Source organism: Centropristis striata, chromosome 10 (genome assembly GCF_030273125.1).
Source record: "Centropristis striata isolate RG_2023a ecotype Rhode Island chromosome 10, C.striata_1.0, whole genome shotgun sequence".
NCBI lineage: Eukaryota > Metazoa > Chordata > Actinopteri > Perciformes > Serranidae > Centropristis > Centropristis striata.
This window is the reverse complement of record NC_081526.1, coordinates 25,500,834-25,517,799: the sequence shown is the minus strand read 5'-3', so window position 1 is coordinate 25,517,799 and position 16,966 is coordinate 25,500,834. Positions and strand designations below refer to the sequence as shown.

At 38.7% G+C, this 16,966-nt stretch overlaps 1 protein-coding gene across 1 annotated transcript; it reads left to right on the top strand.

Annotated features, from left to right (window-relative positions):
* On the top strand, nucleotides 1-15,520 carry LOC131978604 (carnitine O-acetyltransferase-like). Its single transcript, XM_059342312.1, has 13 exons — nucleotides 1-246; nucleotides 762-880; nucleotides 3,569-3,622; nucleotides 5,294-5,459; nucleotides 5,984-6,158; nucleotides 6,790-6,965; nucleotides 7,173-7,219; nucleotides 9,193-9,318; nucleotides 12,408-12,530; nucleotides 12,980-13,115; nucleotides 13,286-13,348; nucleotides 13,835-13,972; nucleotides 14,484-15,520. Exons 1-13 carry the CDS (start codon nucleotides 1-3, stop codon nucleotides 14,688-14,690), a joined length of 1,776 nt encoding a protein of 591 aa, XP_059198295.1. The 3' UTR covers nucleotides 14,691-15,520.
* The last annotated feature ends 1,446 nt before the right edge of the window (nucleotides 15,521-16,966 follow it).

Here is a 16,966-nt window from a genome sequence, read left to right as displayed (position 1 = left end):
ATGGTGAAACCTGTATCAGTGACTCGGTTTGCTGGCAGAAACCTGTATCAGCAACGACTGCCCAGACAGCCTGTCCCCCCTCTGCAGCAGAGCTGTGAGCTTTATCTCCACTTTCTGGAGCCCATCGTGGAGGAGGACGATCTAAATCGAACTAAAAAGCTGGTGGAAGAGTTTCAGAGAGCTGGGGGGGTCGGAGAGAGACTGCAGAGAGGCCTGGAGAGGAAAGCACAAACCACTGAGAACTGGGTGAGCTCAACACTGACACACACCCTGCACTGTGAATGCATCCTAGTATATTTTACTACATCCTAGTATATGTGACTACATCCTAGTATATGTGACTACATCTTAGTATATGTGACTACATCCTAGCATATGTGACTACATCTTAGTATATGTGACTACATCCTAGTATATGTGACTACATCCTAGTATATGTGACTACATCTTAGTATATGTGACTACATCCTAGTATATGTGAATGCATCCTAGTATATGTGACTACATCTTAGTATATGTGAATGCATCCTAGTATATGTGACTACATCCTAGTATATGTGACTACATCTTAGTATATGTGACTACATCTTAGTATATGTGAATGCATCCTAGTATATGTGACTACATGTTAGAGAATATTGGTGAATGTCAGAATCTTCCCTAGACTAAATATGTCCGTGTGTGTGTGTGTGTGTGTGTGTGTGTGTGTGTGTGTGTGTTTGTTTGTTTGTTTGTTTGTTTGTTTGTTTGTTTGTTTGTAGCTATCAGAAGATTATATGAAGAAGCACCATCTCTCCTATCGGTGTACTGTGTTGTGCGGCTCAACACTTGGGCTTATCATGCCCACAATGGACTTCAGAGATAAAAAGGGACAATTGAGGTACACACACAGACACATGCATTTTTCATGTCTATTATCCTCATACAATTGTAGTAGAAAGCTTTTAGAAAAGAAGACAGTGACTCTGCATGTGTTTACTATGACAATGTCCCACTCCTTTTTCCAGTCTATCTCATTGGTAAACATTCCTGTCTTTTAAAGTTTAAAGTTTAGAGAAGTTTAAAAACTATGGAGGTAAAAAAAAAAAAAATTACTTAATAGAATTACAATAACCACTTCCCCTACATGGTCCTTTTTATAGAGAATTGTGGGTTGTGGGCAGTGGATGTTTAGGGGGAGATAGCAGGTCAACAATAAATGCCACATAGAAGTGGTGACATCATCTGAAAGCTGTGAACCTGAAGATTAATATGCAGCACAGCATTTTGTGTTAAGTTGTTCTGGTCATAAACATCTAATAAAAATAACTTGTTTATTTATTTATTTATTTAAACATATTAAGGTGTAAAAGGGTTCATAACATTATTATGTTCCTTTCTGAAGTCCATTTCCATGTTAAACTATGTCCCATAAGTTGTTGCAGCAATTTGGATTTATACCATTTGTTACACACATTTAGTGCTGAATTATGCAATTTTATCCATATTATGAATGGATAAAAATGGTCAAAAAACTTTGGTCATTTTGGAGATTTCTGTATTTTTAGCGATTGGTTGACTTCTGATCTCCAAATTGCTAAGAGACCCTCTTATTGTCAATATAGCTATACATCCTCTAAATACTCTTAGGTCTCTAGTTTGTGGTTGTAAAGTTTCCAACATGCACTCAAAAAAATAACTCATTGGATGAACTCAATTCAATTGTGGGCAGAATTTCCATCCAACAAATATATGTAGCCCAAACTCAGAACAAGTACATCGATACAATATAATGTATTTGAGTTAATGTAGCTCACTTTTTTTTACATTTGGTCAAACTCAAATTAAAAACATGTATGTACTGTATTTAAATTGAGTTAACTCAACTCATTTATGTCAAGGAGAGCTAAAATAAAGAAATTGTGTTCGTTCAACCTAAAAACATAGAATTGGAAAACTGAAACTCATTATTTTTGGGTTGAAGGGAAGGACAGGGGAGTAAATTAATACATTTTAGGTTACACTTCTTAAACTACTTTTGATTTGATTTTAATTGATATATTTTCATTAGATAAACAATACATTAGTGTGTCACATTTAAGAAGAGCTTGAATCACTTTTTTTGTGTGGTCTCACAGGAATTCCCTGAAATAGCCACGGATTTGCTTAACTCAAAATCCGTGGAATTGCCACGGAATCACTCAAATTTCCATGAAACTGATACAGATTTCGCCAAAATGCAAGTTAATGACAGTCATATCCCGTGGCTATTCCAACATACAAAGTGATTATGTACATTCACTGAGTGAATATTTAGAAAATAAAAAATATATTTCTCGCTAGAAATGTAATCAAAATCCATTTTTATGCAGAAACTCAAGTCAAAATATTGATTTTTTTAACTGTTCGCCATGTTTTTTGTTCTGACCGCCGGAACCTTGAAAGTCACGTGACTTGGACACAAACCAAAAGGAAAAAATATCCATGGAATAGCCACGGGATATGACTGTCATTAACTTGCATTGTAGCAAAATCTGTGTCAGTTTCACAGAAATTTGAGTGATTCCGTGGCTATTCCACTGATTTTGAGTTAAGCAAATCCGTGGCTATTTCACGGATTCCTGTGAGACCAGGTTCAAAGTTTCATGAGGCTGTGATTATCCTAGAGGTCACAGCAGCTCGTTTTATACAGGGAGGTCGAGACTCAAGAAATGCCCTCACTGCAATGAACTGGCTACTGCTGATGACTAACATCATCCCACATGAAGAAAACTGGCCTCATTGAATCCACATTATGTAGGTGGACATAGCAAATGTTTACAAATTTGAAGCTGCATCTTATCAGTATAAAGTAGGCATGTATATGTGAAGAGGAGACTTGTGGGAACCCAGAGAGCCTATTTTTATTGAGATGGCATGACGTCAGAGGTCACATGACCACTGTGAACATCACACGGAACAAACACACCATAGAGTGTTTTTTTCCACATTTGTAAATCTGCGTACAGGTTATTGTCTACAGAGTCAGGAAGGCCTGTGTTTTTTATCAGAGTAATGATCATAGTTGTATAGTATTATCATACTGTGACATTAACATCCAAACATTCTGTGCTATGAGAAACATAACATTGTACGGCATTGATTCACAGAGCGCTTTTTTCCTTCTACAAGAAGGGCAAGGCTAACTCTGTATCCTCACACTGGAAGGACTCAAGGCATTAGGGGAATCACTGGGAACAGAATGGCTGGAATGAAGAGACACAAGATAACAAATTGGCACAGATTTAAAGCCAATACGGACACAACATCTGGACATCCATTCTGTGATGGATGATTAACAGTTCTACATCAAACATTTCTAGACAAATCGATAATGTCAAGACAAGACTTCCCTTTCCACTTGAAATTTGGGGTTTAGTGAGATTGACCAATGCCAGGGACCAAAAGTCAGACCTCAGCCTCTGTAATTCAAACCACCTCTTATTAGAATTATCATTCTCATATCCCTTCAATCTTTATGGAAGTACAATATTAAGTTCCTGTAGGAGTTTTTAACATTTAAATGAATAATCCCGTTTTCTCTGTTCAGGACTGCTGCAGAAAGTATATCAGCTATTGTGGAACTGAAGACAATGATTGACAAGTGAGTACTTAGTTTGGAATACTCTTCTTTACCAGACACATAAGATCATGATCATCCTAAAATGTCAGATTTTTGTTTCACAATAATACACACTCAAAATAATAACTATGAACAATGAAACTTAATATACTGAAGCAAATTTCTCTTTTGTTATTGCCTACAACTAGCCTGGGTATACCCATACTGCCTTGCGCGCTCGACTCTCATTTCGAACCTCCAGGCAGTCTGGCAACCTTCTTAGCCCTGTTTTAGGGATCCAATCACAGAACGGGGAGGGACGGCAAGACGATGACGCGTACTACTCGGCACTTGGAAGCTTGTAGTTTTGTAGTTTTCTTACGGATCCAACATGGCTGCAGCAGACATGAAACTCTCTTTAGCTGTAGATGGTGTTTTAAATAGTTTAGAGCGAAAGTTGATTTTAAAAGAATAACAACGTTTGACTTTACACTCCTGTTTCACCACGAAAAAGGATGTTTTAGCCTTGCTTCCGACAGGATTTGGGAAAAGTCTAATCTACTAATCTACCAACTAGCGCCGCTACTAGCGCCTCTACTAGCCCCGCTACCATAACGCCGGTGATCTCGCTACGAGCCGGGGGACAGCGGAGCTGCCGAGAGACCCGCAGCAGCTTGTTTATTGCCCATAAAATCAGTGGATGTGTGTGGCTGAATGACATGAGGGGGAATAAAGCGTGAAAATAAATAATCTTGCAGAAAGCGAGAACTGGAGAAGCAAAGCAGCAGCAACACTCTCTCACAGACACACACACAACAAACATCCATTTCTGTTGCTCTACTACGTCATCTGGTATAACTGATCTGATTGGCTAAGAGCTACCTACAGACGCTTTTGATAGACATTCTTAGCGCCCAATAAACGGCTCTGGAGGATCGTAAACCACGCCTCCTCTACGGAGAAATGAACGGCTGGTTTCCAGACGAATCTCATTTGTGATTAGTCTGGTGTTAGCCAGGCTAGCCTACAACATAAATGGCAGAAAAAGCATATATATAATATAATTATAAGCATATAATAGTTTTGCCCTTTGAAATGGCATTATAAACCAGGGATACAAAATAAGTTCTCTGAAGAATTAGATCATGTTTCTTTCCTATGGAAGCTGCAATCATTTTAGACATTTCTTGTTCTATGCCTTAAAGATCAAGTGTTCAATTTCCAAAGACTTCCAAGTTCAGACTTTTGCTCTCTGTCTTTATAAGAAAACTCATGTGTGTTTGGTTTAGATCAGTTCTAATATTTGTATTTTGAAACAAAATCTACATAGAAAACTCTTTTACAAATATTTCCAGCAATTTCATTTTGTCTACTTCTGAATATATTTCTTAGTTTCTTTGTTCAGACAAGGGTAAGTAGGCAGACCTGCCAGTTGTCAGGTTGACCACGCCCTATGAGGAACTCCACAAAAAGACACGTCATAGCGATCAGCTGACACCTCTGAAGAAGACTGAAGTTGTCAGTCGAAACATGTCAGGAAAAAAACCATCTCCTACTTACCCTTGTCTGAACAAAGAAACTAAGAAATATCTGTTACAAATAACTTTGCTGTAATTAAACTTTAAAAAATAATTACATTGATGCTTCAATGCTTGTGTGTGTGTGTGTGTGTGTGTGTGTGTGTGTGTGTGTGTGTGTGTGTGTGTGTTGCAGTGAGACACTACCAATTGAGCACTTGAAAGGGAAGCCGCTGTGTATGAAGCAGTACGAGGCGGTGCTTTCATCCTGTCGTATCCCTGGACTAGGAATGGACTCAATGGAGTATCACAGCAAGAGCTCCAACCCTCCCAAACATGTCACTGTGGTACACAACGGTCATGTAAGACACCTTCATATTTATTTGTATATTTGTATAAGTTTGTAGCATAAACCATTGTCACACACCACTCTATTAATGGCCTAAGTCTATTTGCAATGCCCTTACCTACTCAACTGGGCTTATATAGAAGCCAGTCATGAGGCCCAAGGTGCTTTACAGAGCAAGATTGAAACAGTGCAGACAAAAAGTAAAAGCAAAAATAGGAGATGGCACCTTAAGTTAGAGCATGATAATAAAGATCTGTCTTAACACTCTTTAAGAAGGTCTACAGAGGTGAAGTCCCTCACAACATCAGACAGATGTTCCAGAGATTTTCTTGTATTTGTTAAAATCTTTGGTACGACTAGTAGTCCTGCTGCAGAGGACCTGAGGCTCAGAGGGACCTGTTACAGACAGGGCTGGACTGGCCATCTGCCACTAGAGCCAATCAAACTTTTTTTCAATCATTTTTTTCTTATTAATTAAAAAACGCAAACGTAAATCAGTCTTTGTTTTTTAATGTGTTTTCTTGTTGTTGGATTCAGTTCTTTGTGCTGGACGTGTACCATAGTGATGGGACTCCGCTGACAATTAATCAGCTCTGTGTTCAGCTGGAGAAGATCTGCAGTTCCTCACCACAGACCAACACAGAACCTGTTGGGATCCTCCCCTCCGAACAGCGAGACCGCTGGGCCAAGAGCTACAGCAACCTCATCAAGGGTGAGAACAACTCTGCTCTCATGAAAAAAGGTTAAAGGTTCCCTTCTCGACGTATCGACAACATGATGCATTTATTTTCAATCCCAAACACACATTCACTGAAAACACACTGGTTCACTGCTGACATCTGTCAATCAAACATAGACACGCCCCTCCAACATCTGTCAGTCAAACATAGACACGCCCCTCCAACATCTGTCAGTCAAACATAGACACGCCCCTCCAACATCTGTCAGTCAAACATAGACACGCGCCTCCAACATCTGTCAGTCAAACACAGACACGCCCCTCCAACATCTGTCAGTCAAACATAGACACGCCCCTCCATCATCTGTCAGTCAAACAGAACAACATATGTAAAAGCATGATATTCACAGACTATATTTGTGTATGGAGGAAAAGATTTTTTTGCCAACACAAACAAATGATGTATGTAATAAAAGACACCATACATTTCCCAGACAATGCCGAAATATGACTTAGGGAAGTGGATCAATCAGGCGCATTCATTTTTATACCTTACAAAATGTTCAATCCAGTTTTGAAGATGATTCTAAGTAACTTGGACCAACGTGTGATGAAAACTGTAATACGTTTTTGTTTACTCTATGCATGTCCTTCGTGTGTTTAGATCAGACCAACAAAGAATCCCTGTCAGCCATACAAAGAAGCATTTCCATAATATCTTTGGACAAAGCAGCTCCCCCAGAGTCTGATGAGCAGTCTCTGAGTGTTTTTCACCAGAACATGCATGGAGGAGGCAGCCAGTCCAACAGTGGAAACCGCTGGTTTGACAAGAGCCTTCAGGTGATATAACACTTTTTTGTCTGTATTAAACAAACAGTAGGTCAACTGTACCACAACCACAGTTGTTTTTTTCCAGGCATTATTAGTGGAAACCGATCTTGGTAATGACAAAAACGGACTGCAGATGTGACAGTATTGAATGGATATGAAATCTCTACCTTCACAGTTTGTTTTCCCCATCTGCATCTTGTTATGCCAATTCCACAGAGAGCTGCTGCTCCTCCAGCTAAAAGATCTGCAAATCTTGTCAAAAGGTTTGAGTAACTTTTCCGATGTTCAAACCTTTCTCCCCAGTGAATGTAACTAGAGGAGAGCAGGAAACAGAACAAATAAACAAAACCATAAGAGTTGCAAGAGAGCTCAAACCCGCGTCTGCCTTCCTCAGCGCCATCTTCTGTGGGAACACTCCGTAAAGATTATATACATTTTTGTAGCATAATTTACTCTTTTACCCTGACGTATTCTCCCCTACACATATACAGATGAAAAATTCAAAAAGCATCAGCGTTTAACACAATGTTAACCTTCATAAAGTCAACACAGGAGCTACAACAACATGAATGCTAGAACAAAAAACATTGGTGTCATCTGAAACACATTGATTTACATCTTGATGTGAAGCAAAGGGCTAAGTTATATATGTAGTTTGGAGATTTGCCAAATGCTATGGGTTATTACTTTCTAAAGGAATGAATGAATTAGCTTTATTAGACATCAACTCATCGCATGGAAAGATATGAAGTTAGCTTACTTGAGATGTCGTGTAGACAGGAGATGTCAGCTGACTTCTCGGGCAGCTGTGTTTGATATTGGTTGCTGCTTATCTGCCAGTGGCTTTACACGCTGCATGGCTCCGTGGTAAAAGGCCCTGCTGTCGGCTGACTGAAGGCTGTGGTTCACTGAGCTGATAGAGACCTGGCAACAGGTCTGGCAGTGTCCCTTCAAGGCAGGAGGCAGCAGACTGAAGTAAGAGAAGAACTCCCAGGCTCTTGAATACAGTCAGGTGACAGGCTGTTGATTCTCCTGTAATTTTGTCTAATTAAAGTCATTCTGGCAACTTTGACTTTAAGGGTTCAATATTAATCTCAAAAAGTGTGAAGCTTTGTAGCTTACAACTGAAATTATTAACAAAAAGGGAATTAAGACACCAAAAGAAAGATAGACGACTTGAGGGTTGCTTTGCGGAGAACAGTCTGGTTGGAAACTTCGGCCATGTTCTGTTGTTGACCAACACCCACAAGCAGAGATTTGGATGTTGAAACTGTGTTTACCGTTGAAAACAATGGACTCAGACTTCAGCACTACAGCAGTAACTAAAATAACCACTTGTTACAACCAAGGTATCTGAATACACAGCATTTCTAACCTCCAAGCTGGTGGGCTACAGCAGCAGAAGACCACAGTGACACTGTATTAGGTGTACCTTACTAGCTAATACTAATATAAGTTTAAAGCAACTGTTCTGCTCTATGATTACAGTTTTCAGTCACCCACTCAGTGTCCCTGCTTATAGTAGGGACTTAACATTTTCACATTCACCGATTAGCATAACTTCATCAACATACTCTGACATACAGAAACAAACACACTCATTAGGAGATGGAATGAAATGCTAATTCTAATGTATCTATTTTTTTCTCAGATAATGATTGGAGAAGATGGGAAATTAAGTTGTAGATACCAACATACTGCTGTTGATGGTGTCATTTTAGGCAATGTGTCTAACTTTTTGGCATCAGTCATGTAAGTAGACCAAAAATAAACAAGAAAGTTTGCATGTCCTGTAGTAAACATGTGTGACTGTAACACCTTTTGCTGCAGAAATAATTCTGCATTATTATTATTGTTATGTGTGTTATTCACAACAACATATTTATTTTATTTTCTCAATTTAACAGTTATGCAATTTGGGTAAACAGTAACATTTTTTTCAAATCTCCAGTTAAGATGTTGCCAGGTCATAACAGACGTTCATCTGATCCAGACATTACTGCAGCGTTTTCATTACATACACAGCTAAATTTAGCTAAAACGTGTAATATTGAAGTGGGTGTTTTAAATGTTTGCTGGAACATGTTAAATTATGTAAGACCCACTAATTTGTTTGTTGTGGGAAGGTCAGCGGTCAGATATGGTTGGTGTTTCTCTGTATCTTCATTTGACTCAAACTTTTCGATTGATTCCATTTTGTTCTATCCTGTGCATCATTTCTTGTCCCTCTTTGTAGAGGGAGAAAAAAGCCACAGGTGATGCAGTCTTCCATGGAGTCTTTGCCTGAGCCCCAGAAACTACAGTTCAACCTTACACCTGAGCTCAAGAAGGACATTGAGGAGGCCAAGCAGCACTTAGACATGTGAGAGCAGCTTTAAGTTGTTATACTTACTGTAGTTTGTTAACACAATCCTATCATAAGGCAAAAATGTTGATACTGGACGATAACTCTGCTTAACCCCTGGATAATAATCTTATTTCATTCACACAACTCACGTTATTGTACAGATGAACCTGAGCAACACTTGTGTGGGCACCATTCTGTAAAACAGAGAAAAATATAAACTAAATCAGTTTCATAAAGTTGCTATCAATTTGAAACACCTATTAATAATTAACTTAATAACTAGAATCAATTTACCATATTCATATTTAGTATTTGTTCAATTTTTTTTCATAGCAGAGGTTGGCATATCACTGATTCATGTGCAACATTAACTGAAACAGAGTGTATAGTCCAAAAGTTATTTATTCTAAAAATACACAATAACTAACCTAAAAGATTATTTACATTGGAAATGTGGAAGAAAAGAGAGAGAGAGAGAGAGAGAGAGAGAGAGAGAGAGAGAGAGAGAGAGTTTTTCTTTGTGTGTGTGTGTGTGTGTGTGTGTGTGTGTGTGTGTGTGTAATGGCAGACTGAGAGCAGACGAAGAAGCAAATCAAAATGGCGGAGCCGTTTCGTTCTTGGGGGAACAATAGACCATGCTGACTTGAAAATCTATGTGTTTGTAAAAAGCCAAATGGAAGTATACTGTGTGTGAATCAGTGTGTGAGCAAATCAAAGAAGTTAGTAAAGTTAGTTTACATGTAGAGCAAGATTAATCATACAATTTCAAATGATGTGGCTACACAAAATATTACAACAATTATACTTAACAAACACACATCAGATATCAGATCAACACCATTGATTAAAGTTTAACAAACTTGTTGCTGCTCGTTCTAACTGCCCAGTACTATACCACAAATCCAGCATTGAAAAGGGGGAAGCAGAAATCCTTTTGTAGAAGAATCAGCCCCTGGTTGGTATTGGTGTGTTCAGAGTAATTTGCTTTAAACCTTTAAAATTAAATTATCTGACTCTAACAGTAAATCCTCTCACCTATTTCTCTGCGCAGATCGTTTGATGGGTAATGATGAGCAGGAGACGTGTTCTCAGTTTAACATAATTTTATTACAATACGTCAGGAAATTTGCAGTTACAGAGTTCAAACTACACTTCCCTGATTTACATGATTAAGGCGGATCAGTTCATGAAGTCTGGACCCCCCTTCTGTCCCTTGAACTCTCTTTTATATCCTAACAGAGGTTTTTAAAGAATGTAGGTAAAGAGAGCATGTGGGAGGCCCAGATTGTAGCTTCCACTATTCAGTTTTGTTCAAAATAGTCAAAAAGAGGTAAAAAGGAGACAATTGTGCATCTCTCTTCAGTGGAATCAAGAGAGAGTTACTTTCGTTGGTTGGAAAATTGAGTATAAAACACATTTAAAACATAAAATTTCAGAGCTCACATGCAGGCACACACAGAACAGACTGGGCTGGCAGCCATCTTGGATAAAGAGAGCACATTTGCAGTATATGTTTATTGCAACAGCAGAACATATTAGTTTTGGCGTCTAGGCTCCGACCTCATCACTCCTCAGGCAGTTATATGAGGTACTGAGGAGTGATGGATATGTATGTTCCTCCTGTCTGAGCCCACAGGTGGATGCTGGGGTGGTGGTGGGGCTGAGAAAGCAAGCGGCAATACAGATGCGGTAGCAGCAGCATTGGCAGACAGAGGGAGAGCTTGAGCATTATTCTCATCTTAAATAGGCTGCCAGACAAGGTGTGTTTAGGTGGAAGATGTATGAGGAGAGGGGCATCTCATGTGTATGACAGCACAGCACGGGTTGCCTGCCTGAACTAGCTCCGGGCGTCGCTCCATTTCAGTTAGACAACTCACATCATCTCACATCATACATGAGGTATTGAGGAGTGATGTAGTAAAATCCCCCAAAAACCAAATGTATTCAGAGCCTAGCACTGATAATGTTCTATGTGTGGGCCTGGCACCAGCCGCCGTGAGGCCATTCCCCAAGAGCTCAGCGGCTGCAAAGGGAATATGCTATCTATTGAATTTACTGTGTGGGCCTGGCACCAGCTGCCATGAGGTAATTCCCCAGGAGCTCCTATGCCACCTGGGGAATATATTGTCAGTGAAAAGCAGACTCCTTTAATGCATAATAATACAGCTAGGGGTGTGACGAGATCTCGTGCCACGAGCCCAAACTGTCACTAAGCGATTAGACGACTATTGAAAACCATAAGTCACCTCTGGAGTCTCATCAATCGCTCTGGGGGATTTTAACTTTTAGAAATTTTAGTTTTAATTTCAATTTGTGGAAGAAGACGTTTATTAAAAGCTCATGCTTACATCATGCATGTAAAGAGTTATAATAAAACATTTCAAAATGCATGTGCAACTCGATTAAATAAAAGTCTGTTGGTCCAGTCATATATTTTGTCATTGTAGTTTTCTTAAAATCTTGTCTCGTCTCGTTCTCGTGAACCCAATATCGTGTCTCGTCTCGTCTCATGAGCTGAGAGTATCGTCACACCCCTATAAACAGCACATCCAAAACTATGAGATCAATGATCCAGGAAACCACCTGATATGCAGTCATGAAATAAGGCAGGGGAGGAGCTGCAAATATCTATTCTTCAAACCTGTAAATGCTGCAGGAACTCAGGAGCTTTTGAGCATGCAGGATCTCGTTCTTGTTGAAGCTGACATATCGTTAATATGCAAAGGATGACCATCTGCCCTATAAGAGATGTAATTTTTAAAAACGTAACTTCAGTCATTCAAGGTTACAGGCACGGCTTTCAGTATATATACAGCTCAAACATGCTACTGCGCATGCTCCAACTGCTATGGCAACACAGGGAGGGAGGGAGAAGCCCATAACCTTGAAAGTATCTTTTTATGAATGTGTATCTATGTTACATCTGTTTTTCCTTAGGAATGTGCATAAAGTGTTATCTATGTGTGCTCTCTTATATTCAACCTGTGTTTTAAGCAAATTTACTAATGGTTACAAAGCAGATTATTGCTCATTTTTATTAATCCTAACATATCCCAAAAAAAAGTCTCACTGTCCTGAAATGTCTCCCATCCTCACAACCACAGACTGGCCCAAGACACTGAAATCGGGCATTCGCTGTTTGAGCACTTTGGGGGAGATGTCATTAAAGCCCATAAGATGAGCCCTGATGTTTTCTTACAAATGGCGATCCAGCTGGCCTTCTACAGGTGAGGTGCTGGAAGTCCTGGGAAGATGGACTATCTTTGTATGCAGGATTTTTTATGTTTACATTATAAACACAGGGTAACCAGGGAACTGCAAAGGTTACACATGAAAAATATTGATCATACAGTCAGGTGGTAACAGAGTATTTTCATTCATTCAGATAAAATAGCAATCCCCCCCGCAAGGGGAATGCCCCCATTGAGAATTTTTTTCTCCATAAGATCCCATGAGGCCTCTCACATATTCTGATGCCACTATTCCGACTAGGTAATTAATGGGAAACCCTTACGCCAGTACATCAAGAAGTAGGAATGTTGCTAATATCATGATATGCATTTTTTCAACCAGAAATAAAAATAATATACTGGTGTTATTGTGAACAATACGATATGGCACACCTTTATGTTGTATTTTAGAATTAATTAAAATAAATTCTCCTTTCTTTTGTCAGGACTAAGCAGCGGTTGTGTTCAACATTGGGACCTGCCACCCTGCGTTTATTCGCTCAGGGACGAGTGGGTGTAGTCAATTCAGCCTCCCCTGCCGCAGCTTCCTTTGTCAAGGCCTTTGATGACCCCAAAAAACAGGTGTGATAAGTGAGAAAGTTCAAATTAGACTTGTGAAATGTCATCTAAAATTACATTCGATCTAACTGTTGTTGCTGGGTTAATGGTCAGGGCAATCACTGAAACTGTAAATACTAATTGTCTCCAAGCGATGAGTTGTAACCTTCTTGTCTTCTTCCTGCTTGGCACAGAACTCAGAGAAGATTGATTTATTGGAGAAAGCAATGAAGGCACACAAATGGTACACTAACATGGTGAGTATAATTCATAGCACCACTCAGTATTTTAGTTCAGTGTCAAGAAGCCTTTCTGTTCTCATAGACTGATGTCCCTTAACATCACACCCATCTGACATATATTCTTTACCAGCTTCTTAGTCCTGACCGCTTTCTTCAAATGGAGCTTGATTTAGCTGTCTATATAACACATTTGCTTGTTACTCTGTCCAGTTGAAAGGATTGGAAGAAAGTTAAAGGTACTGCACTTTTCAAACACTAGTAGTGCTATGGAGCAGTGCTGTACATGTGGGGCTCCATGTTGCTCTTTCACAGGAGGATCCACATAAATGTTTGAAATGACAGAAATGCAACAAGTTTGTTATACCTTAAGACGTGTAAAAAAATGTTTGGTGCTAAAACTGAAACAACGCTAATAATAAAACTCCACAGGGTACCTTTATCAATATTATTATATCAAGTGAAGAACAATGCAAACTAATTGAATTGTATCCGTCCTAACAGGTAGTTAATGGCCAGGACATAGAGAACCATTTCTTGGGATTGAAGATGCAGGCTGTGGAGCAAAAAATCCCCATGCCTGATCTCTTTACAGACGTTTCATTTGCTAAAGCCTTTGACTATGAACTCTCAACATCTCAGGTAAGGCTGTAATATCAGAAAGCAGCAGCAAGTCCCTCCTTCAGGGAGTGAGTACTCAGAGCGGCTCTCCCTCCTCCACTGACCAGAGTAGCCACCAAAGGCCTTTTTGTCATGTGGGTGTTTAGTGGAGTGCAGTTTATAAAAACTGAAATTGTGTCAATTGTTCGTTTGTTACTTGTTTCCTGTGATCTTGGCTTGTGGGCTTCACTGTCTCCTCTTTGTATTGTAAATGCAAAATGTGTATTACATGTGTGGTACATTGTGGCCTTTCTTCTCTAAATGTTGAGACAATCTCTCTAACTTTTGGGCAGCCTGTAGACTTTTTGGCATCAAACTATCTGTAATTCCACACCAGATAGATGAATCAGACAATGCCAATGTGTCTTGATAAAGTATCCACTAATACTTACAGAAGAGAGATCATTTCACGTACAGTACATATGATGTTGAAACTTTCCTAAAGATAACAATACCTAACCACTTCCTTCTCCCTACTCTTTCTGTTCTCAAGGTGGCGACCAGCACTGGAAGTTGGGGTTATTTGTTTCCACCACATGGAACATGGCAGATGGCGTATGGTATTGCTAATGATTACATTGACATAATAGTGACTGGTTTCAAAGAAAATGATGGTGCAAAAGCATATGCATTGAGCCGAGCCATGGAGCAGGCACTGTTGGACATGAAGGCCATGCTGGATCAAAGGGATGAATTGTGAAGCTAATCCAGATTTAACGCAGTAGTTCCACACTAGAAATGTTCTTTCTGAGAGTTAGATTAGGAGATCGATACACAACTCCAGACCTTCTCACAAACATTTCAGCCACCATCAGTTGACTCCTCTGATTTGTTGGCTTACCTTGTGTAAGTATTGGGCATCTGTTGTTGTTGTTGTTGTTGCTGTTGTTTTTTAATGGGATGTTTATTTTTTATATAATGTTCTTGTATCTTCTATGTTTCCTTATTGTTGACCTCCTGCTTTATGGTCTCACCTTTGGATTGTAGGTTTACATAAACATACACAACCTAAAGCTCTACAGGCCCACTAGCATATAAAGACCGACCTCACATGCAGATTGTTGAGGCCTTCTAGTAATAAGCCCCCTTTGCAGCAACTTTTCTTCTAAAAAGTTCATATGCACGTCATATCCTTGTGCATTTTTTTTGTAGTTATCTTTAGTTTGTAGTTTTTTGTAAAGCAATTTCCTAACCCCTGTTACATATACAGGTTGTCCTTAGTAAATACTGTATTGTGTAGTATTTTGTTGGTGTGGTAACCTCAACATGAAAATTGCTTGAAACCATCAATGCGGTTTTCCATTAAATTTTATGATTGAAATGTTATCTATAGTAGATGAGATTAAGCTCAGTCGCAGAATGGCCTGAAAACTGGAAATTTTTGCTTTAAGTGGCTATATTTTCACCTGTCAATGTATGAATGTGGATATATATTTTCTAATTGGTTGGTAATAGTTACATTTTGGACAGTTTGTATAATAAGCATAATTATCTCATTATCAAGTAGAATAAAGAAGAAAATCAAATTGTTGAAGACTTTCAAGAATTATTTTATTTATTTTATTTCTCAGTTGTTTTGGACAGAGAGCATGTAATTCTATAGTAGAAATTTAATTATATATCTTTCATTACATTACATTACATTCACCCTAGAGCTGCATTAAGGACTAATACAGAAGATGCAATATTTACCAAAAGGAAAATATGTGACAAAATGAAAATATACCTTCTGAATTTAGTACTGTGGTGCTTCTGAGACATTACAATATTGTTGCACCTTCTCAACACAACATTGCATCTTTTAATGTATCTTTAACTGAAAAAGAGAATTATGATGTAAAAATCATAACTCCGTTCAATATTTCACAATTGCCGTATCAGTGAAAATAATTGCAATTACATGTATTATATTCTCCCCAAATTGTATGCTATTGAACTGCTTTCAATTGATTGATTGATTGATTGATTGATTGATTGATTGATTGATTGATTGATTTGTTTATTTTACAGGGACAATGCTTCTTAGCTGTACTAGAGTTATCTAAGTCTCTGCCAATTTTCATATATAGTCCCTAGGCAGGAAACAAAGAATAAAATGTACAATATACAGAAAATGTACAATAAAATTACACAAGTACAAGTAGTAGAAAAAGTAGTAGAAAAGGTTATAGAAAAATAGGAGAATAAAAAATGATTGTGCAGTACATATTCACTAAACAACAACAGCAGCAACAGTGAGAAGATTTTACAACATTGATATGCAACAGGTGTTATTGTTTACGTATGATGTATGTGTGTACATGATTAGGTTGTTGTTAACCATGATTTTATCTTACTTTAAAATCAGAAAAGGTGTGGCTAGATACTGAGTTCCAAAATGTTTATGCTCTGATGGAGAATGCTGATCTGCCAAACTCAGATGCTCATGCTAAAATAAAATTACATCAGCAAGGTACACAAGACTGTCAAAGGTCAGAAGATTATACTTCTGGATGATGTTACAATGATGGCTTTTTGTCCAGTGCCTTGAGTGAGTAAAATGTGAAACTGTCTGAATCCTTTCGCCCTTTACCATGATATCTGGTTGATTTTCATTTTTCCTAATATAAAAATACATACAAGCAGTTTTGCTCACGTCAGACATGACTCAGAAATTTTGCCCATGGCATACAATTGGGTTCCAAATTCAGGGTAAACAAGTGGCTGGTCGTTAACATGTAAACTGAAAGAAGTCCTAAAAATAAGCCTTATGGGACACCAACAGAGCAGGTCATATCAAGGCAGGAGTTTGTGTTTTGGAAGTTTGTTAACAGGTCAGGTGACGGACATGATGTGCTGAGCAGAAAGATAACTGTCTTCTCTGCTTGACATGACGTGTCCACGTATTGAATAAACTGACAAATCAGCGGATCGAGGGAGGCACCTTCTGGAAGAGATCTACCAATATTTTTTATTAAATCTCTGTTAGGTTATAAA